Source organism: Manis pentadactyla, chromosome 3 (genome assembly GCF_030020395.1).
Source record: "Manis pentadactyla isolate mManPen7 chromosome 3, mManPen7.hap1, whole genome shotgun sequence".
NCBI classification, from domain to species: domain Eukaryota; kingdom Metazoa; phylum Chordata; class Mammalia; order Pholidota; family Manidae; genus Manis; species Manis pentadactyla.
The window spans coordinates 162,414,953-162,440,061 of NC_080021.1; the positions used below are offsets into that span (position 1 = coordinate 162,414,953).

Consider the following 25,109-nt stretch of genomic DNA (forward strand, 5'->3'; position numbering starts at 1 on the left):
CAATAAGCCCAATAAAGTAGATTAACCTGCCCTAATGTCAGTGGACCTCATTCAGTCACTCACTGAAGGCCTGAACAGAACAGGAAGGATGACCCAACTCCCCTAGGGAAGGGAATTCCTCCCGCCAAACTGCATCCAAACTGGGGCTTTGTCTTCTTGTTGCCCTCGGACTCAAACTGAAACACTGCTCTTCCTGGTCTCAAGTCTGCCAGCCTTTGCAGTCCCTCTCCTCAGTCTCTCTGAGGTCTCTAGCTTTCCGACTCTCCCTAGAGATCTTGGGAGTTGCCCGCCTTCCTAATAGCATGAGACGACCTTGTAATAAATCATACACATACATATGTATGTACATACATGTATCTCCTACGGGGTCCATTTCTCTGGAGAACCCTGACAAATACACCATGCATACCCACCACCAAATATTGAGCAATTTCTTACCTATGCAACAATGTTCATAAAGTTTTCCTCTCTCTAATGCTGTCTCTCACACTAGCTCTGCATGATAAAATCCTACACATTCGTCAAGCCTCAACGCAGAGGTGTCCTTCCTCCCAGTGTGCATCATCAAGGTGGGATTTTTCCTCGCTCTGCACACCCACAGCACTTGAGCACTATTTTCTTTCACATCATGCTTGTGCAATGCTGGCCAGCTGGAAGAACATTGTTGTTTCAGGACAATGTCTTATAGGTCAAAAGTAAATAAAGGGCTAGAACACATTATCACAACATAATACAGCAGAGATTATTTCAAACTGGGTAAAGCCCAAAGGAAATCTTAGCTATATGACTAAGAGAAAAATCATTTCAGATTCTGTGGACCTAGGTTCTTTACATCAAGAATGAGAGATTAGGCTTGGTAAACACAAAATTCCCTCCCAGCGTGGCATTACCACTGATCTATTTACAAGTCAATCAACAGTAAACATTCAGGACTCAGTACTCATTTTTAAATTATTAAAAATAATATTATAACAGGAAGCCCAAAGAATCAACTGTTCTCACTTAAATGCAATAGTTAACAAGTGTCCCCAGTCTCCTCCAAGCTCTTTTAAGACATAATCCCAGTGTGGAAAAACAAATGAAAATGATTCAAAGAAAGCAACGTGCATCACCAAGATAATGGTCCTTAAAAGACTGATCACATGGAAACTCAGCTCACAAGCGTATTTCTTTCCCAAATATTATCAGTTTTAATGTCTCTCCTTGTTAGGGCCTCCTGTGGACAGGCTCCTCTCATTGTGAACACTGATACATATAGATTAATTATTTTTAAGTACTAAAGATCACTATCTATCGAAAGTCGAAAGTTTCTGTTTATTTATATGGCTCTGCCCACCAGCACCTCTTTTCAGGATGGAAACACAGTACATAGGAAGCTTTTATCAAGTGGGTATTGGTTTATTCCGAGTATTGAACTGTTTTATAAGCCTTTTCAAATAATCTGCACTCAGCACTGTAACTGTCAGCAAGTTTGCACTGGGCTGGCCACCCTTCCGTTTGTTTCAGTCTTTCATAAAAATCCTTTTGTGTGACAGTCAAGCAGCTGTGCTTTGTTCTTTAATGGTCCTAGCCTGGATCCCCAGCCGAGACCACTTTATAACATAAACAGCAAAGTACCATTTTCACAGCGGGAACAACTGTGTTCATCTTCAAAAAGAGGCATTAATAAAATGAGACTGTAATGAACATGCTAATTCTGATCACAGGGTACTGCACAATGGCAGAGAGAGTCTACTTGCCTTCCTCCTGGAGGACCTCAGAAGTTTTTTTCTTTTTTAACAACTGCTATAATGACTTACATTTTTTGAAACTGACATATTATGCAAACATTTCTATTTCCCAGTGAAATTCCTTTCTGTCTCATCCAACTGCTCACTGTGCATTTTACTATCTCTGTAACGGTCACCTTCAGCAAGCATATTTTTTTCCATCTTGCAAGAACTGGCTTGCTGAAATGGGCATGTCAGTGAATCATAAAAGCTAGGGAGAAGTGATCTGAGTGATTACCAATCCAATGCCTTCCCTGTGCAGAGGAGGTAACAGAAACCAAACAAAAACAGGGAAGTTAACACATTTGCTCAACGTGCCACATCTGTTTTGAGTTGGACTCCCAGTAACCTGAGACCTAGACTTGGGGACTTTGTATTTCATCTATATCTTGATGGTGATCATTCATATAAGATGATGCATTCATGTGGAGCTGTATCAACCATAGTATCATTTCATAAAGTCTGTCTGTAAAACTAGGTAACTTAATCATCTCGTATTTGGACAGGCAAAGTGGATAGACAATAATTTTACTTTGTATGTGCCCTATGAACATGCTGGTTTCCTACAGACAAGCACAGTTGTGTTATCATACCCTGCTTTGTTGTGATAGTGCCAGTGGTGGTAGGGGGCAGGCAGTGCTATTTGGGATCAGGCAAGTTTTGGGAATAATTCATTAGCACTAAAAAAATAACAGAGCACATGTTGCTTTGGATGACAATAAAATGTGTATTTTCTGATTACTACCCAAACAAAGTCTGAAGTTAAGAAACATGACATTTAGTCAGACAATTAGAGGTAAAGTTGATAAAATTTTTTCTGTAACTTTCTCTTTGACAAGGTAATCGTGTTTGCAAAGGAAAGATTCTTGATGTCTTCCTACTTGCCTAAAAAAGGCAGATGCTCCTATACTCTTAAAAGAAAGAAAAGTCTATGGATGGGAGTACTTTATTTTCCTTGCCTAGTGGTGGATAACATGAGTCTGAGCGGACATTTTCATCCCCCGTTATCATTATATGAATTCATGCTACAAATTTTCCTCCTGACATCTTTGGAAGAAAATGTGGCCAGTGAACCAAAGCTTCAGAAAGAACCAATTCCATCTGGCTGATGATCCCTCTTTCTACAACACCCTCTGTGGTTCCTACTCTCACCCCTCACTGAAAGCCTAATGTCTAATCCTAAATGATTAGAATTCCACACGTGGGTAAGGCTCAGGCCTTAATGACCTCTTGGTGAGATCTGAGGCCTTCGCTTAGAGTTCTGCTTAGGAAGGAAAATGTGTAAGCAGCTATGCTCAACGTCCGAAAGTGCCATAGAACTAGAGTGTTCCCACAGGCAGGGCAACCCAAAACACTGAAACATGACCCAGAGGTCAAAAGTGCCACAACAACTTCCCCTTCTCTGCTACTTTTCTAGGAACGGAGGTCTACAATGTGTAAATGGTAATTGCACAAATATCTAATTTCAGGGCATGTTCAGCCTGAGCTTGAAGTTACACTTCCTTATGAAAACAGTTCTTCAGAGCTAGAGTAATTTGAAATGTGCTACAGAGGGATTGTATTCCCTGAAGTACTCCCTTGAATGTACGTGGGTGGTCAGAGTATTATATCAACGTCTTCTGCATTAGCCACACAGGTCAGATGTTTAAATCTCCAATTAATTAGGTTCTCTAGTAGCCTGTGTGAAATAAATTAGTGATCTCCATCCAGCCAACTTAGACAAAACCAATCATGACAGTCGGCACATTTTTGGCATTGTCAGCAAAGCGGGGAAAAACTAAATGACCCATGTGGACAAGAAGGGTGTCTGATGGGGGCCACTGGATGAACAATGTAAAGCAGTTTCCAGCCACTGCAGAGAAGAGAGCTTGAATATTTGTCAATGTGATTTGCAAGAGAAAGCAAACTTAAAATGGACTTAAAGCTCATCAATGTAGTATGAAACTCTTCGCATTCATTTAGTTAACTGTTGGCAATGTTCATATTCTATGTAAGCAATTTTACCACTGGAATATTTTTTAAACACCATTATTAATAGAATTATCAATAATTATTTAGAAATGTTAAACAAAGAAGTAACCATAAGAAACACAGATAATTCTCAACCCCATTTATTTCATTCTACAAAGATATGTGCAAGTGTTCTATGTTAAAGTTATGTTTAGACTACTTTTCCATTATCCAAAATACCTTTGGGTTTTCTCATGAAACTTTTCCAAAATTGCTAAACATAGTCTTTAAAAAAATAAGAAGGTTTAGCTACTTTACTAGAGTCATAAATTTTCATACAGATGTGCTTACATATGACAGATATTCACATAGAAAACCAAGATCACATTAAAATATTCAAATGTATTTGTTTTATGTGGGAGTTACTCTGATAAAAGAGATGAGATGGGGGGACCCTACATAGCTGGGAGGCAGGAAAATGTAAGTCCATGTGAATGTCTAAGTAAAGTGATATTTACCACAATTTTTTCTTAATGTCTTCATCAAATGCATAAAAACCAAGTCAAACCAGACGACTGTCATTGTTTCCTTTTAAGGGGCTCATTCAAGGGGCTTATAAGTTGAACAACCCAAAAATGTTTCTGATGATTTTCACATTATTGTACCTTTGTAATTCACTTTCTACATAATAGCATTAGTTCTAAGCTAGATAAATAAATGAAGAGTAGTTTTTTTAAAGATCAATAAATGAATCTGATTTTGCTTCAGATTTGAACAGCAGAAAAAATGATTCTACTATTTTAAGACCTTTTATCTAAGTTAATGTACATACACATACGTACATGATTTTGGTGGTATATATCATAGTATGTATAGTGTCTAAGATTCTTTCCAATTCTAAAATCTGACTTTTGCGTCATGTCTGTTCTTTTTTTCCCTAATGACTCATTCTTGCCTGACAAGTTTTATTCCTTCATTTACCTTTCAAATATTTTAAATGCATTTCTTTTAAAACCCATTCATGCGGTTCTATTGTCTGTAGTTCACAGACCGTGACTTCTCCGCTCACCAGTTCAGCTTGCTGCCCCTTGTGAGCTGGAACTGGCTTTCATGCTCTGGGATTGACACCTAGGAGTCCACCTGGGTATGGACAACCTTCTCGGGGGCTGTGGGCCCTGGGCTGTGGGCGTGTCTCTGTGGGGTGAGTATTTACAGGGCTGTCTGTTCACACTCTATGAGATCCACTGTTTTTGACCAGTTTTTATGTTACCTCTGGGTTTTGAATATGACACTTTAGAAATAGTGTTAGAATTCTTACCTTTAGGTAGAACACTGATCTAGCTCTTCTTACTTCCATTTTATTTCATATTGGCATGTATGTCCTGCTGAAGAGTTAAAATTCTAGCCCTAAAGTATACAGTACTTTGAGTTATTACCTTGGGTGATATGATTATAATTTGTCTCTTCTCTGGAGAGCCTCTCTTTGTTGGCAAGAATAATCATGAATTTAATTTTTAGATACTTTATCAACATCTTTGTGTGTTTATGGGGGGGATGGAAAACTTCCTGTGTGAACTTATCTTGTCATAATGTCCAGAAATGTAGTTCAGATCTGACTTGTTTGTTTTTAAGCAGTATTCTGTAACACACATCAAAAGAGTTATATCCAGCTGGCTAGTATTTCCCCTGAGACTCAGTAAGATATTCATTTTATTTTAAACATATTTTAGGATGAATAATCTGTTTCTAGTATTCTTGAATTAACTAATTAGTTTTTCTACTAAATAAGTCTATTTAATATTATTATTATATTATTTTTATTTCTTTATTATTATCGTTTTATAAAACCCACAAAGTAAATATATTCCTCAGCAGGAAAAAATGGAACAGAGGAGAAATATTCTTAATCTATATATGCCCCTCTGTGATTAGTAAATTTTAATCTCTTCTCTCCAGTTCCCTTCATCTTAAGAAAGTCTATTCTCCTAAGTCACAGAATCAAGCAAAATAAGTTCAAAGCAAAACAAAAGAAACAAATAAATAAAAGTGTGTGAGAGAGAGACAGAGAAGGGCACAGAAAAGTTAGTCTAGACATGTCAACTGCTAGGCAAGCCAAATCAGACGATATTCTTACCTCTGCACAAAAGAGTGAGTTAGAGCTATACAACAGAGTATTATTAATCACTAGCCTTTATTCACTAGTAGTGTCATTCTAAAGGAAGCCTAGAAAGTAAACATACTGTGCTGGATATTTGGCAGGCCATCTCAGGCTTTGCTCAAACTGCATAAGCCATATAGGGGAAAACATAGAAGGGGACAAACTGTTTCCATTCACTTTGTGACAGCAGATGCTAATTCAAGAAATATAGAAGACTGAAATAAAACACACCTTTTGACTTAAAGAAGGTACCTTTCTTATTCTTGATTTCTCTGCTTAAGAGGAACTGAACTCATCTTTAGGGGGAGGATGCCCTTTTAATTTTGGAAATATCAATGTCAGCATTGGTAACTTGTAAAAAGTAGTTGCTGACCTTGGTATGAAGAATTCATACACAAATAATGCTACCATGCAGAAGAGTAGCAAACCCTATTTCCTTTCTAGGTTCTCTACCAAAAACCAAAATGGAATCTGGCATTTGAAATTAGCACTTCTTAGAGATCTTCTTTTCTCTCCCTGATAAACATTTTTCAAGACCTGTGACAGAAGTCACCTACTGTCTGTTTAAAAAATGTGACACCTGTAAACATTTTCCTTCAATTCATTTCACATTTAAGGGTCATGATAGTGGCTTTCTCATGGTCCTACAAAAGAAAACCTGGGACACAGAATTTCAACCACAACACAAGCAACAGCCTTGTGCTTGAGTACTTACCACGCAAAACTGTGAGTCTGGTGGATACACTGATTTCTCCCACATTATTTGAGGCCACACATTCATAAATGGCCTCATCCCGCGGTGTTCGTAAGGGCTGTATTCTGAGAACTGATCCAGATCCATCGTCAAACTCTATTACCTATTAGAGGAAACGACAGCTGTCACAGGTGTTGTCACAATTGCCTACCTCTCCGCTAAACTTCTCAATGTGGTGGGAACCAGCCATTAGGCTCGGAATAAACTCTGCAGCACTTTGAGATTGATTTCTGACACAAGTGAAACAATAATGATCTAATTTCATAAACCTTCGACTGAACAAAGGGAAAGACATGAAACCACATATGCAAAACTAGATTTCTCTCTATTGAAAACTATTCAGTGTTCCCTGATGAAAATATTCTAGTATGTGTATCTAGGGCAATTTGGCCCTATTAATTTTGCCAAAGACTCATTGCTATGATGATTAAACGTCTCAAATTATTCTGTCTGACAGTACATCTCCATATGTGGATCCACTCAATAATCGGACTGCAAAGAAATAGTGCATGCCACCTCAGATAGCTCTTCTGGTTTAAAGTGTCTCATCTTCAGCAGTAGAGATGAGCGAACCATGAAGAGAAACTGCATAAATCTAGTGCTTAGGCAGCCAATGAGATGGCATTCACAACCTCAGAGACTGATGGCATTCATTAATTTTGCCATAAATCATTCCAGTATTTGTTCTAGCTTAGCATTTTCTGCACTTTTAGGGCATTCTTGCTGTAAAATGGAAGCTCGCTTCACCAGGCAGAAAATTAATGTCCTAAACAGTAAGCCTGAATTCACTACCATTATGAACTGAAACAGTTTACCCCATAAAAACAGTTATTGGAATCTTGGTCAAATATGCTGTTTGTCTTTGAAAAAATCATGAGAATCCTATGGCTTAATGTAGATAAAGGTTTAAACATCTTTATTACCAATGTAAATTGTGACTAACTTTCTTCCTGTTTTATTGAGAAATAATTGGCACACATCACTTGTAAGATTGAAGGGGTACAGCACTATGGTGATTTACATATATCATGAAATGATTATCTCAACAGGTTTAGTTAACATACATCATCTCATGTAGCTACAATAAAAAACAAAGAAAAAAATGTTCTCATGATGAGAACTCTGAGGAACTACTTTGTTAACAACTTTTGATCAATTGTTGCATGTCACTGTATGTCTACATTTCTGAACTATTGTCTAGATTTAGACCTACCCTCTCACAACAAAAGTATGCCATGCATTGCAAGGTAGTGTTGTGGTTTCCAGTTTGAAGACTCTATTTAGTATCTGGTATTTATTGTAAACCTGCTCTAGGCAGATGCTACATTTACTCTGGAGATAGAAGAGAGAGGAAAGTTAGTCTCACCCACTGCTCTCCGGGGGTTTGCAAACCAGCAAAAATAAAAAAATACATACATAATCTGACAGATATTAAAGATTCTCAACCTATGACTTAATACTATATGATGTAGTCACTTTATGGAAAAATAGTTTATTTTCCCTGAATGTATGGTAGGATTCTCATTAGGAGTTATGTACTGAGCAGAGCTCACTCACACTTTGAAATTTTTACTATTATAATTTAATCTGTTACAAGATTTTGTCAAGAAGTTATCATCACTAGCAAGCATGATGTCAAGCTCATACACACACATTGTTTTCTACATGATATAGAAAGTATTTCTCAAATATTATTTAATACTCTGTTTATGTTTAAATCTTTGTATGTATTTGATTTTCAAACAAAAAATCTTATATTTATTGTTTGTAAACTATAGTCCAGATTTTATTGTTGCCAAAATAATTAATTAGGCCTTTTATGCATTTGCACCACTTATCACTGTGTGAGAACTGATGGAAAATGAGTAAAAGCAAAATGTTCTGAATTTTATACTTGCTGTTTCTTCAACTAGGAATTGCCTTTAATTTACCAAATTGTGAGTTAGGCTATGAACTGGATTAGACACTCAGGGAAGAGGAAGTGAGTTTTATAATTTAGGGCAGTTTGGAGGTGTTAGGACTCTTAAGAATCAAGCTATCATCTTACTGTCTTAAATTTTGGCATGGTATTATATGCTTCATCTAATTTTTCTCTGTGTAGCTTATCACCTATTTTTCTCCTCCAGAATGATCAAATTTCTAAACCATAAAGCCCCTTAAAAGCACCTAAAATAATATCTTAACAATGGTTCATCATCTTTAATGCAGTAAGCTTTCTTAAATAAAGAAAATCAATTTATTCTTTAAGTTTAACTGCAATATCAATCTTGTTGGGTAGGTTTCTTCCAGATCAATACTTTACACTAACACATGGGAGCAAATTTCTCATCTGGTTCACACAGCTTGTAAAACACAGGTGTGGGGTGCAGTGGACAACTTCATTTGCTGCCCAGTATCTAATCCCCTTTTTTCTGGTAATGGACATTTGAATTCCCTTTGAGAAGACATTGCCCTCTCATTCCAAGCCATGGGGTGGGATGGAATTGACCTCCTTCCCGGCAACAGAGGTAGATCCTGGTTAATTTAAATTAGTTAGCCTGTGTCATCCGCTGCCTGCACAGACTGGCTCACGGATGAGCATGTAACTCAGTAAGAGCCAAGGGCAAAGGACCCTTTTACTCATCCTCTAGACCTGGTAATGGGAAGAGGTGAGAGCCCATTTGCAATCATAAGATGAAGCAGTCTGAGGATGAGGCTTGCAGATGGAAGCTAGGAACACTACTTGAGTCCTGGTACAAATAAAAGCAAAAGTCAGTCACCGAACCCCTAACCCCCAATCCCTTAAAAAAAATCCTTTTGAGTTTGGTGTGCCATCATATGCAACATAGATTTCCCCTCAGTGATTATGACACCTTGTCAGAGTAAAGCAAGCATATAACATACAAACCAAAAATACAGCAGATACATTCTTCCCCCAGAGAAACAGAACAATGGACCTAATACCTCAAATCTCTGGTTGCTGACTTTCTTTCCTTTTTTGTTCCAGACAATTTTAGGTCTTGGGTCTCCCGTAGCTTGGCAAATGAAAGAGGCAACTCCACCAGAGACCCCTGTCTGGTCAACAGGAGTTCGTGTAAACCTTGGAGGTGCTGAAATGAAAAGAAATAAACATCACAATTATATGGAAAACGGAAACACAGACCATTACCGCTCTTCCCACAGCCCTCAACGCCATGTAGGTCAGTAACACACACGCACATGCATACGTTCATTCATACGCAAGCACATAAATGCACCAGGACGAGCAGACTAGGAAAGCACCTTTTACTTCTGGATAGTAGTTTAGAGGGGAGGGAAGTAACTTTCTGGTCAAGTTATCTGCTAGTGCTTTTATTGCTGAAATCTGTATTAAGGCACAGATCCAATAACATCCGAAAAGCGACATCACACATTAATTTTTATTACCAGTATAAAAAAAAAATCCAATTTGTCCTCTGTAACAAAATGAGCTCATCAATCAAAGTGTGAAATTTGAGCTCTTTGCTTTGATGCTGCTGTCAGGACACGGCCAGAAAGCAGCATTGCCGCTGCCAAGCTATTAAAATTAGTGACATTTAAGAGAAACTCTAGGAAATTTTAAAGAGACAAGATATATAGCCCTGAATGAGAAAGTTGGGCAAGAAAAATAAGTCGGGAGAAATGGCAAAGTGACTCCCTAACCCATATGTTGTGTGCTGCCTAACTTGAAACTTAACTCCATGAAGTGCATAAAAGATGAGTCGGGAAGACTCCAAAGTAATAGCAAAGAAAATAATTTCTGGATAAAAAGAGGTAGACATAAAGATTCCTAAGGATGAAAGGCTAGAAGCTGAGGTTTTAAAAATATTCTCCCCTTAAGAACCTACTTATTATCCACCTTGTTTTTCCAGATCTAGAAATCTAAAATATGAGAATTATACAAAACACTGAAGATTTATGCACAAGGCTATTCACCATGTCATTTACCTAGCAATGATCATAAGTACGCTAAATTTCATAGAATAACAGAATTGATGGTAGAAAGAAAAAAACTATGGAATGATGGAACATTATAAAAACTTTATTAAGTTTTCATAATGTGATATGAGAAATACTTATGGTCCAATGATAAGCCACAAAAATGTCACATGAAATTATGTATGAAGGGTATCAGGTAGAGAAAAATGCAACTGAAAAAAGCAATGGGACAAAATATGCTAAAACTCTAACGATGGTGCTTTGGAGGAGGTACTTTAATTATTTTTCCTACTTTACATTTCTCCTGTATCTATAATTTTTTACAATTGTTATAGTTGGAAATTGTTTAAAACTCAGAAATACTTTACTTTTCATTTTGTTTTCTATATTCTTATCCCTGTTCAGATTTTCTTCTCTTTCACTGTTTCTCAGTTATACGTCATCAAAAAATGTTTTTAAGTAATGCCCACTGACATTTATTTTGAAAACAATCTTTAAATTCTAAGAAAGAAGAAAATAAAATTCACCGCTGTTAGTTCATCACCACTATTTTCTCTGCCTTGATTTCATGTCTCCCCTGTGACACTCCTGCTGGCCTAACGGTGTGTTCCGATTCTCATCGTGGTTTTCTGGGGATCAAGGAACCTGAATCCTATCTCAGCTCCACCATTATGTATATGTATCACCTTGGGGCGAGGGGAGGGAACTGCTTAAATTTCCTGTTTCTTAACTGCAAAAGTAAGAGACATAAATAAATTACTTTGCAGAGACCTCTTATGGTTTTAAGGTTTTCTAGCTTAGTGCAGCATTGCCATGATGAGTAAAGGAAAGGAGGGGGCTGGGGGAGGATCCACCTTTGCAATGTGAGTGCTGGGAAATGAGTCTCCACCTCATGATCAGACTCAACTTGATGCGAGTAAAACTGATGGGAACACTGGTTCCTGTCTGTTCAGAAACACTACTTAAGAAAGTGGGCTTCAACAACCCTGCTAGGTATTACATCCTGCAGCATCTCTCAGTAGCAGGACAAACTAGATGATTCTCAGACCTGTGGGAATTACTTAAACAGAAATGAAATTGACTAACAGTGAGGAATTAAAAACACTGTACACTGATGTACTTTTTGAATTCCAATTTCTAGGGAATTTCCCTGGAAAAATAAAATATTTTATTGTTCTTTAAATGCTATAATACTGTCATTTTAAGTACTTCCTTTCAAAGTCCATAGCTTAAAAAGTTGCCAATCCTGAATGAAAATCAACTTTAACAATTCAGTTTTTCATTTAAGTTTTGTTTTGAAATTTCTTACAAGATGTCTGAATGGAGTGATGGACTATCATATAAAATGACGATCTACTAAACAGAAATGAGAAAAAAAACTAGAATGTAGGATGCCACTTTTGCTGGCTTAGATTTTTCTTTCAGGGATAGCATCCTATTTCTCATACCAGAGAATGAAGGAAATTTGGAGATTTTGACAATCTGCAGTTCGGCAATGGCCACTTGAGTAAGTGCTTCCTAAATACTGGTGAGTGGGGACACTGAAAGGTCAAATTATTATTAAACACAGAAATATTATTTCTAAATGGAAGGCAGAAAAAAGAAAATGCCCAGATTCTCAGGGAAGGGATGTGACTACCATTCCAGTGTTTATGTGTGTTATTCATTTATCTTCATTTTCTGATCATACCTGTTCTCATGTGAATATTGGCAAGTATAGGAATCTGTCAGATGATGTAAATGAATGAATGAATGAACGAATAAATAAATAATAAAAATTTTTAAGTGGGAAGAAAAAAAGAATCTGCCTAAGATGTGACCACTGGACGCTACTCAGCTATTCTAAGGATTTTATTCTGAGGAAGATGAAGTCAAGTAATGAAATGAAGAACCTATTGAATTGTGGGAAATGTAGTAAAACAATCAGTTAGAATCTGTTTCAGATCTGGGACTGTTCCCTCAATCCTGATGATTACTACTGTAGTGTCTCAATATTCCTCAAAAAAGAATCCTGAAAAGGGTCCTTAAATTTATTCCTGGAAAACAAGAAAATGAAATTGATTACACTACATCAAATAGAAAGGCATATCAAATCGTTGTATGCAGTTTTTTGTATGTGTTTAATATGAAAGACGTTAACCTTTGAGACAAAAGCATCATGATTTTCTTACAGGCTCTGATGTCAGTTTTTCTACATTGTGATTTGGACCCCAAAATCCAAACCACAGGAAAGATAAATGGCACCAAGCTACAATACAAAGTTAAGATTCTGGGCTGTACAGTGTCCATTGCATAAATAATCATCTTGGCTGGTCAAACTCTTAGACTGATGCTGTCAATGCTGGGCAGCCAGCCAAGGGAAAGATATGAGGAAGAGAGACGACTAAACTTAGCAACTCCAAAAAATGCTCACGGAAGCACAAATCTTTATTCTCAGAGGGGTGTAACAAAACAGAGCACCCACTTCCTTTTCTCTGTATCTCAGCTATTAAGAAACTGCATCTAAGGCCTTCTTTTATTATGGATACTACCCAAATTTAAGGCATGGTCTAAAGATGGGAAAATGAAGAGAATCCATGTAAAACATAAAGAAAGATTTCTAATAAAAAGTCACCCAACAGGACAGCCTCACATCTGAAAATTGAAAACCCCCATGTGTACCTATGAGAGAAAACCATAAATATTACACTTAGCCTAAGAAAATTAATAGCAAGAGTGTAAAGATTGAGAAAAAGACACTAAAACTTTACAGTTACCAGTATTTATATAGGTGTTCTTCCCTTATTGTAGCCAACTGCCATTGCTCTCCACCTAAAGCTGCCAGCACTGTTCTTTGCAAAATGTATTTCTGCTCAAGTTGGTTCTGACAAGTGAGGAATATGACTTTTTATTAAACTAATGCCACGCACTGTAGAGGTCAAATTACTGTTAGAACCAGAATGTCTATTTTCTAAATGGAAAACAGAGAAGCTAAACATGCATATGAGTCAGTAGAGAGGCATGGCTGATATTCTAGAATGTGTCTGCCATGCTCACTTGCTGTTTTCAAAGACTGTGCATTCTCAGGATGTGTTCACAGAGTAGACAGCAGCTCTAGGAATCCAGTATTATTATTTCCTACACAGCGTCAGAGGAGCCACAGGCTGCAGACTGATTTTTTGCTTCTAAGAGGTTAGATTGTTTCTGAAAACATTACCAATGCGTAGTACCTTGCATGTCATGATTGTAACATTTTGATGCCATATCAGATTTCAAGTTGCTAGGCTCCCTGAAGACAAGGTGATAATCCCAAAGAGCACTTACAGTTGTTACATTGAGGGGACGGAACCTACCAAGATCAGCCAGCTGCCTTTGACCATCCTTAACAAATTACTCTTTTGAGGACAAAATCCTCCCTTTAGTACACTACATTAAGTAGAGTTAGACATTAATGGGGGAGAACCACTGAAATCTCCTAGTAACATCCAGGGAAGAAAGGAATTTATGTGAAATTCTTAAAGGTGAAGAAGGCAATGCAGGTTTGCAGTAACTTGATTGGCCAACTGAGAATTACTTAAAACAGATCCACAGAAAGGACTACACACTGCAAAAGGGAAGAGGAGAAATGAGGTGCCACTTGTCTAATTTAATGCAAATATATAAGCAGCTTCTGCAGACATCAAGGAACTATGACAAATGGGGAACAGAACTAACAGCATATAACTAATTGGCTTTGTCTCTTTCAGCTGAATAATATTTCCTTCAATAGAGAGCTTTGTTTTAAAGGCATATTTCTCTCAATAATGCACTTAAAATCTTGAAAGGGGAAGGTTAAAAATGCTATTAAATGATCGAAGGGAGAGGATATGGGAATAGTAAGAACATGTAGGTAGTCCTGTCCTTAGGAACCTGCTTCCTCCCTAAAAGGTGTCAGCAGAATTTATAAGAAGGTTTACGGGGAGAAAAGCTGTCATCACAGAGTTTTACATTCCAAGCACACACACTTTATTGCTCCTACCCCAAACAGAAAGGCACCACAGTTTGTGTGGATGATGGATTTTTGGTTACAATTTGTTTGATTTTTTTTTAATAGGAGTGTAGGGAGGAAAGTGTCCCCGGAAGAGCAGAACAATGGGAGGGGCACAGGACAGGGGGAGAAGGAGGCCCCAGAGTTGATGTACAGCTGTAAGGAAGGTGAGAATTGTGGGGCAGACAACAGGCTGAACTGGCTCCTATGATAATCGTTCCACACAAACTGGGGCCTGTGGGAACATCTATCCTGTTGCATGGGATCTGAACAGGTCACTTCTGATGTCCATGTTTGGGACAGACTTTTGAACTCAAACATCTTTTTCTTTTTTGAGTCATCTATTGTATTTTCTTTTTAATATAACTCACCAAACAATCCTTTAGCCTTAAAATTTGATTAAAGGAGCATTATACTTTAAAATGGAATAAAGAAAATACCTACTTTTTAGTGAATTCCATGCACTGGACTAAATGCTTTATCCATATTACATGCAGTGTTTTCCATTGTCCCTCAAGATTGTATCATTACTTCTATTTTATAGAATTATAGAAAGCTTTACTGTGCTATAGAGATATGGACGGAAAGTAGGAAGGAAGGATAAAAGGGATAAAGAAAGGAAGGAAGACTCATTGAGGTTAATAGTGAGTCATGGACTTTTGATCTAATTGTGAAGCCCTGATACTTCTACTGTGCAAATTAGAAAATGTAAAGTCATAAACGCACTGCACAGATAATCCAGGTGTAACTCAATTTACTGTATATTTCCAAAATCTATACTGACTGTTTTTTTCAAAAGTTTTATAAGGACTTCTTGCTATATTACAGCAATTATTTTTCACTGTACAGTGAGAAACTTCACCAGGAAGGCCTATGGAGTTTTTTCTTCTAATTTCTAGAAGCCAACTGAAATTAGGGATAAATTAACTGTGATGCCAGATCAAGAAACAAAACTCAACACCACGTAATTCATACACAAGTCACTAAGTTCCAAGTTTCATATGGTAGAATGTTTTTGTATTATTCAACATAAACTTTCCATTTTTTCATGATGGGAAAACACAAATGCCCCTGACTTCAATTTTCCCTCTTCCTTTTTTAAGGCATTTCAATGACATATTTTATGCATATTAAATTGACAAAGGTACACGGACAGAAAGGAAAGGGAAAAGAAAAGGGAGAGGACAGAGGCACATTGAGAGGAGGAGAGGAAGGAGGGAAGGCAGACAGCAAGAGGAGACTTGATTGAATGAAAAGGTATATCCTGCTTGAATGTTTCATCAATGTCAGATCCTTATTTCTAACTGCTTGAAAGATCACCCAGCAGCATCGTAAAATCATTACATTGAAAATGCACCGTGCCATCTGCTTTCCCAATCCTATTTCTCTTACTAGGTCCGCACTTCTGTTTGTGGTACCCCCTTCTCTCAAACACCTACCCTGCAGCTGTAACCTCTTCTTTGTCTTCTTTGCCCCACTACCATTCAGTTATTAAGTCTGCCTCTAATATGTCTCATTCCTCTTTTTTCATATCAAATATATATATTCTGCTTCTAATATTTCTCATTGCTCTTTTTTCATATCCAAGGACAATGGCCATTTAAGTTGGACATTAGAGTTACCTGAGACACTTAAAAAAATTTTTTTTCTTTAAACTAAACCTACATGTGCTTGGACCCCACTGCAGACCAACTAAAATAGAAAATCCATGGTTGGGGCTTGATAATTAATTCCCAGAAGATTCCAATGTTCAGTCAGGAATGAGAATCACTTAATGATATGCTATTCATACTGCCCCATCCAGTCACCCTCACTTCAGGTTTCTTTTGCTACAATGATTATCACACATTACTATTGCTCTTTCTTTTCTTTCCTTTTTCTTTGACTTTTTTCAAAAATGCATCTATGATTCTTTTCCTAATCTAAGCTCTTTTCCTACTCAAATCCAAATCCTAATCTAAGCTCTTTTCCTACTCAAATCCAAACAACAAAATATGCAAATAATAGTAAAACAAGCTTTAATAACTTACTGCTGTCAAATCAAACCAGAAATTTTGTTTGGCCTTTAAGATGTTTCAGAGCTATGACCAACCTATTTTCCCAAATATGTGCCCTCGTTGCCCATCAAAGACCTAAAATCCCAGGCCTCGATGCCTTGGTGTATGCTGTTACCTTACACAAAATACCTTCTCCCCCATTCTTTATAGAATTTACCCATTTCCAACCCCAAATTAAAAATATTGAGGCCTCCTTTGCTCCTCTTATCTGGATGAATTCACTATCCTTTTAACTGTCTTATCACAATTTTTATAAATCTCATATGAGTTAGAATAGACTATATTTTATTATAGCTATTTTATGCATTTGTGTTTCTCCCGCTTCACATTAACTGAACCATGAGAAATACATTTGTGACCTGAAGTCCCATAACTCAGAATTGCACCCAGCACATAATAGGTGTTCCATCTATGGATTAATGAATACACAGACTTAATCAGAGGCTCTCCAAGGTGCTGTATCCACCAATCCTTGGCCATACACCTTTGAGTATTTAGAATGAATAATAATATTGTAAACATGATTACTGTGCCTCTATTTGAATGACATTTGCTTATAGCTTGACAAAGTAGATGTATAATAAGTGTATGTAATAAACATTGACACTGCAAAACAATGATGTGATGCAGTGGGAGATGAATGGATCCAAAGCAGGCCCTGAGTTGGCAAATGCAGCAGAGCAAATCAGATGCATGAGTCCACTGTAGGACTGACCTCAGACAACGTACAATGCAATGCAATGGATTTCATGTTTTTTATGGATATCATTCCACCTCATTGTTATCACAGAGCTCTCTCTTCTCTGCCTCTTTTTGTGCTTTTTATTTTTAAATAAAATGACTTTACTGTATATATTTATTTATATATTTATATATGTAGTAATTGTATATGTTGTACATGGCATGTATTTATTATATATAAATAAGAAAAACAAAACAGATTTGAAGACTTTCTACTGGTTATCACCTTGATGGATAACTTTAAAGAATTTTTCTATGGCCATTTAACACAATGATTTTCACAAAAAAGACATTGATACTGTATTATTATTTTATAGCCTATATTTTACTTAAAACATATTTTGAGTATCTTTTTGTAAGTATTTAAATTGAGTATCATTTTTGTATTATAAAACATTCAGATATATTTTAATTTACTGTCAAACATTTAGGTTGTTTCTAATTTTTCAATGTTATGAAAAATGCTTTAACGATTATTCATGTACATCCTTGTCTGTATGTGATCCCTATATGTACTTCATTAATATGTAAAATTTCAACCTGCACGATGTGTTCTTTTATGTAAAATTATTGGATAAAAATGTACGTTTTTAAGGCTTTTTATACACTTTAACAAATTATGCTAAAAAGGAATTCATATTCACAGCAGAAATTTATATCAGAATATCCAGCTACCTGGACCATTGGTAAAACTGAAAACTGTCACTTTGTCATCAGCCACATTTTTATCCCTTATCAGTTCTGAGGAAGGAACTGGAAAATCCACCCCTCAAAAGAGAATCCTCTTTCAATACTCTTAAAATCCTGCCTTTCCCATTAGTCCCTGGGACAACTGAGTGTAAGGGAAATACCTAGTTGTGAATATTTATCAATCATTGAGGAAAGAGGAAAAAGATGAAGAAAAAATACGTATAAGATGAAACTATTGGAAAGAGTACTTAAATCCTACAGAAAATACATTTTAATTTAAGAAGGTCAAGATGTTCAAGTCCATTTTAGTCTCTCAAATTATTTTTCCAAAGTCTTACAGAGATGAGGTTGCACATGAATTGGTCAGTTTGTAGTAGCTAAATAAATTTCTAGTTTGTCCTACATCAAGATATATTAATACCTAGACCACAAACATTTGTTTTACAGCAGTAAAAGTTGTATGGTCTTCTCACCGTAACTTCCTTTTTTTTTTTTGCTTGAAAGATCACCTAGCAGCATCGTGAAATCATTATATTGAAAATGCACCGTGCCATCTTCTTTCCCAGTCCTATTTCTCTTACTAGGTCCACACTTCTGTTTGTGGTGTCTTATCCCATAGAGCCATGGGATATTATGACCAAAACAAACAATTCCCTACATTCACTCTGCCTGGACCATAAAACTTCTCTGAACTATTGGCATGCTTAGTAAGACTGACCATCTGTTTTGGTATAAGACACTCACAGTAACCACTGGCTTAGTGACATAAATTTCAGATAAAAAGTGTCAGTGGTGCTGGAATGCTCTTAAGACACAGTCCATAAAGCCATTCTTACCATTCCTTATGCCAGAGTTATACTTTCTTAATGAAAACATGTTATCAGCAGCACCATTTAGATATTCTCTCAACATGTTCCATTTTAAGCCTCCAGTTTGCTAACTATCTATTTATGTATTCAAAGTACACAGATCATGTATCCGTTTTCGTTCAATAGGCCCTTCCACTGAAGCAGATGAGAAGTCATGTGATCTCCCAGGCTCATTCAGCAAAGATGCGGGCAAATGACACAATATTTATTGGCTTTTTCAAATTCCCTCTCAATGGTAATACTCACATGGCTATTTAACACAGACACCGTATTTGACAAAAAAGAAACTCTACCAACCCTTTAGCATCTTTTTGTAGAGTTTCTTTCAAAGCAGATTCATTTACATCATTCACTGCTAATTTACTCATTAATCATAATTTATCACATCAGATGTGCTGATCATCATTAAAAGCAATCATTTATTCTTCATTTTAACCTGCTGCTTATCATGTACCCACAAATTGGATCACACAGGAAAGGTAATTGGTTTATTTGAAAAGGAACATGGGAGCAAATATAATTGAAGTGGCAAAGAAAGAAAAAAAAATGCCATCTTTGGTATTTGTTCCCCAATTTCCCCCCAATTTTATGTTAGCAAAGTCCAGAATATTGATCCTATTACTTTTCTAAGATATTTCCAATATATCTAGTATATAGATTATGGTTTATTATTTTTTAAGAGGAACGAGGGTGATATGCTACACTGGCTTCACTTCAGACACTAGCAGCAAACGAATTACACAAAGAGAGGAGCTACTGGCATCACTGTGAGTGCAGAAAGGCTGTGAACCAGTATGAATTGCTGTAACTCCTGCCTTCCAACCAAAGTGAGGTGCCACCACAGCTGGTAAAAGCCTAGATCATTTCTTGCAAGGTAGATTCATCTTTCAGGAACAAATTGATCACAATTTCTCATCTATAAATTTCACACTGATAAGTTAACGAGGTACTTTGGGAAATGAAAGTAGCTAAAAAATTCCCAGGAAGCTGTAACATGGAAAGGGTGTGTGTGCCTACACTTTCAGTCACGAAACAGATCACAAAATGATGTTCAAATGTATTTATTAGAGAAATTTAGAAGCATTATCCCAAGAAAACCTTATTAATAGACAAAATAGCATCTCAATAGGTAAGCTGTTTTATTACAAAATGTTTTGTCTAAGGTAGAACATCATAAAAAATGAGTTCAGTTTTTATTTCAGACACAATGTTAATTAAATAATATAGTTTAATAATAAATATTATAGCATTTCCTAAATATCATGACTAATATTGTCTTCTAAATAAATAATATTATAAATTTTAAATGCTTCTAATGAAGTACTTGAAATTTCATTATTTAAAAATAATTTTTTGGTACTGCATGTTTGAAGGTATATTACCACTTATTAATAAGTATGTAGATACATAACAGATAAACATTGGGAAAAATAAAATGCAAAGTAGAAAAATACAGATTGGCCTATATGCCACTGTTGTTTTAGAGTGATATGGTGATTTAAAAAGTATATTTGAAAAATGTCTTGTGTTATTCACACTTACACTAATATTCTACTAGAGATCATAATATTCTAAGTTTATAAGGCTTTTGCCATAGTTTTGCTCTGTATAATATCTAGCATATTGTAGAAAGCACTATTATTTTGACCAAATGGATATTTTATGTATGAATCTTTGTCTTTCCAGGTATTTTCCACTAAACTTAGATTTAAAAAGAAAAAAACACTTCTCTGTAGACCCAAAGCCAAAAAGTATTTCGAAATGATTTGCAGGATTCCAAATATCCTCATTCAATATTAGGCGACTATTAAAACCAATAACAATTTGTAAGATATTAAAAATGCCAATATTCTTGTATCCTTCCAACTGAACACATGGAGCAAGCAAAAGAATGGCATTTATTTCATATTTTAAATCTATCCTTTCTAAAATAAAATAAAATTTATTTTTTAGCATCAATAGAGAAAAAAAAATCACTTACACATGCAAGGGATAGGGGGAAAAAGTTCCATAAGATATCTCACTGAGTTTAATCTTGCTAACTGTGATTGATCTCTGCATTCTCAAAGGGTAGCCCATCACCCGCCCATTCTTAAATTCTACTCAGTGAGCTATTTGGAGGTACAAAAGATGGAAAGCATGACAACTGGTTCTCTGCGAGGGCTGTGAAGTCATGTACAAGCAGGCAATGATAATAATAGATGATCACCCAGGGCTACGGGCTGGCCCTGTCCACACAGAAAACTCAAGTTGATGTTAATTGGATCCTGGCACAGAAAGGACAGGGTACAATTCCTTGGTTTGTAGATGAAAACAAACCTTGAGAGAACTTGAATAAAATGAGCTCTAGATGGAACAGAGTGTAATGCAATAATCTGATTCTCACTCATTTTTTTAAGCTACATCTCTGCACTATAACCCTATCAGCATTTCCATGACAGTGTGTTAAATCTGAGGAGGAAATGTCTCATTCTGGCCGCCTGTGAACTGGAACACACACACTACAAATTTAGAAAGCCAACAAGAGGAGGGGGAAGGGCCTTTTTCTCTGTCCTCAGTGAGATCTGTTATGCTCCAGCCAGTCCTTTTGTTCCTATTTGCCAAAGAGCATCAGATTGATCTACATAAATATTCATCTCACCTCTCCTGGTAAAAGAATTTAGGTAACACATGAACCTGTAGACCCAACGTAACACTACTCAAATATTCTGGAGACACTTTTCAGTTGGATTAATTTTCAAATATCAAGTACCTAATTTGTATCCCTGGATAGTATCTACCCTGGAAGCAGCTCATTTCTGTGCAGATTATGCATGCTTGTATAGAGAAACACATTATCTGAGCCCCAGGAATATGGGAGGCATTCCAGAATAGCAAGACACTGAAGACCTTTATTTGCCAACTAACTTCTCCCCCCAAACCCAATTCTCTAATTTACAGCTCAGGGTATTAAGTAAGACAACAAAGGGTTTTCCCACACAGAAATAACCTTCTCAAAAAAACCTGCAAACAAGACTTTTAATTACACTATTTACCAATACAGACGGCATGCAGAAATAAACTGAAACAGTTCTTGCTGTGGCTTGCTTTCTTTTTTTTTTCTTACTAATTTAACTATTGCAGGCAACATCATAGCAATTTAAGTTGGTTTTGTGACAAACTATTAGGACACTTATTTTAGAAGGAAAATCACCCAATAATTACTGCCCTGGCACATGGTTATTGTTCAGAGCATAAACAGAAGCTGTGTCTGACAGCTGATGGGCCCAGCCCCCTGCTATCCTTAGAACACATTTGCAGATACGCAAGGCCTCTTGCCAGACTGAGGCAGGCTGCAGCCACCCTTTCCATCCAATAGGTCTACACTGCCCATCTTATGCTGAGTAACAATAAAGTGACACCATTCCAGGACCTCCTACAAGGTTGGATCTAACTTGGATGTGGAAAATACTGTTTTAGTGATTAACAAATCCAATTGTGCAATAACACTGGCCTTTCTGCAACCATCTAAAATACCAGTGTGTAGCCCAAAGCACCTGGAGTTTTAGATACATGCTCCCAAGTGTATTTTTTAGTGACTACAGGTCATTACGAAATGAAGAAAATGCATTCCCTGTATTTGTGGGACAGGAGTACCTGGGCACATAGGCCGAGCCACTGTGTGAGAACTGAAATGAACTCAGTTCTCCAGAATTACAAAGAAGACCTGCAGAAGATCCTGGGATGGACTTTTATTCAGAGCCAAATGAGAAGATAAAGACTCCCAGATGCTTAAAGTTGCATGAAGCTACTTCTTTCCCTAAATTATTCTATAACCTAGTCACAGGCACTAACTTAATCAAAAGAAAGGCGGCCTTTAAAGCTCTCTGCTGCAGCTACGCCAAATTTTACCATTCAAAATCTGTGATAACCTAGTGAGAGTCAAAGCTGCTTTTTGAGAGGGATCTAAAATATGCCATGAAAATAGATATCCTTTCACGGCTGTTGTTTCAGAGGGAAAAAGAAAAACAAGGAATCTAAAGGGATGGCCTGCAATTACCAGTTAAATATGTATCAGTTACTCCAACACACTAAATAAATGGCCTTTGGGGTTTGTCAGAGTATCTTTCTAAGACAAAATAAACTACAGAGAAAGACAAAGCCAGTATCTAGAATCTGTAAAACAAAGCAGTTGCAACAGGTATACTTAAGAGATTGAACTAAATGGAAAGCATCTGAGAACATAATAATTATTTTTTAAATGGTCAATATGAAGTCTCTGCCCTCCTTCACTATGTAGCCAAGGGTGCTAATATCCAAGCTGCTCCCACCAGTATCCTAAACTCTCTCCTACTTCCTCAACTACTACATTTGCTTTCAGGCTCCCCCTCGGTACTACAGTATGCCTTGCTCCTTTACCATGCTGAATGGTTGAGCCTTGCTGGAGGAAATCATGGCCCTGAAGGGCTAATGCCATTGCACTTTCATGATCTACAGCCTCCACAAGACCCCTAGTCACCTATCAATCATCTGCCCACCCTTCACCACTCTCCTGAAGTCTGCCCTGCCCTGACTTCTCACCTCCAAGAGACTGATGCTCTCGCCTCCTACATCAACTGAGGAAATAATGCCATCAAGTGTGAACCTGATGATAGCCATGTTCTGTCCATTGGGCAAGAACTACTTTGGAAACCATTTTCCTCTTCAGTTTATCCTGTTCCAGACCAATTGTTTCACCTGTTTTTTTGATCCCCTTTTACCATCTTGGGCACCTTGCTGCATCAATTGTCCCCTCTCTGGACACAATAATATTGTTACTCTCTTCCTAATAGCTACTTCCCTTTAGAACAGGATTCCTCACAAGTGATAGTTTGGATCAGAATATTTTTTTTTTGTGGGACTGTCCTGTGCACGGCAGTGAATTCAGCAGCATCCCTGAATCCACAAGATGCCAATAACATCCTCACATACCCCCCAGCTCCAGTTGTGACAACAGAACATTGCCAAATGTCACCTGGAAAACACTCCAAGTTCAGCACGTACAAAGTACTGCATCTTGGTAATTGCCACAGTTGCTGGCAAACCAGCATGGCTGGTGACCCTAGCTCAGACCTTGCTAAACAGTCAGTTACTCCCTGTCCTATACTACTCTGTTCCTTTTAAATATGTCCATGGCTGCACACTTCAACACTGCTTATAAATGCTTGTTCATCTCTTTACCCTGCTGGACTGAGGAGCAAAAATGACATGACCTGTAGGAAGCACTCCTCCAAATTATAACACTAAGGATGATGCCTCTACTGAAGATTATTAAATTACCAGTGATTTCATGAGATTCAAGTATATACCCTTTGCATATGAACATATTTTGAGTAAGGCCAAAAGGCAGGGGAATAAACACATATGAATTAGGACCTACTTATATTTAATTGAAGATTGTTATGATCTATGAATATAATAAACCAATGTAAAAAATATATATATACAAAGATTTCATTCCTTCTATTGAATTCAAACACAGCTGGAAATTTAAATATATCTCTGCTTCTTCATAAGCACTAGGGATTATAATGAAGAGAAAATATCTTACTGAAACAACCAGTAATAATTCTTGGTAAAAAAATTAATTTAAAACATGAATATGGTAATTGGTTTCCCTTCCTATGCACTTAAACCCATCCTTGGATTTTAGCCATGAGGACAGTAATATTATTCAAGATCATTAACTTGCCAGGTCTATACTGGCCTCTCAAGTTGATTCTAATGTGATATTATTAGTTCTTTCTTTTTCTCCCCCATTTAGAATTTCCCCCTCACATCTTAATCAGTCTTCCTGTTTTATTTTTTAAGCAAAATGATTTTACATATTGACACACAGGACAGTATGAATTTACTCAAGATTCCTAAGATAACTTGGAAATGTAATTGTAATTAAATTAATAATAAGCAATGAGAATAAAATTAAATGATTAATAGCTTAAAAGCAAGTAAATAAAGATAGGAACTTACTTATCACCAAGTGAAAAATCCAGCCTAGTTGAGAAAGTACTCTCTGGTTATCAAAAAATATGTGGAAGGTTTTGTACAGAAGATTTCACATGTGCTGTTTTTCCCAAGTACCTACATGATCCACAAATGCAATCTCTGCTTTCCTCCCCTATCTCTGTGGGAAAATTTATTTTATAACTATGAGTAGAATA

General features: G+C 36.7%; 1 protein-coding gene across 26 annotated transcripts in view; it reads right to left on the reverse strand.

Moving 5' to 3' along the window:
• Positions 1 to 25,109, reverse strand: part of PTPRD (protein tyrosine phosphatase receptor type D) — a 1,529,902-nt gene that overhangs the window by 289,068 nt on the left and 1,215,725 nt on the right. For all 26 annotated transcript variants that reach the window (XM_057498672.1, XM_057498671.1, XM_057498666.1 and 23 more), the window contains 2 exons: positions 9,575 to 9,720; positions 6,593 to 6,734 (listed from right to left, as the gene is read on the reverse strand). In XM_057498672.1, coding sequence (XP_057354655.1) covers positions 6,593 to 6,734; positions 9,575 to 9,720 — 288 coding nt within the window. The remainder of the gene's footprint in view (positions 1 to 6,592; positions 6,735 to 9,574; positions 9,721 to 25,109) is intronic.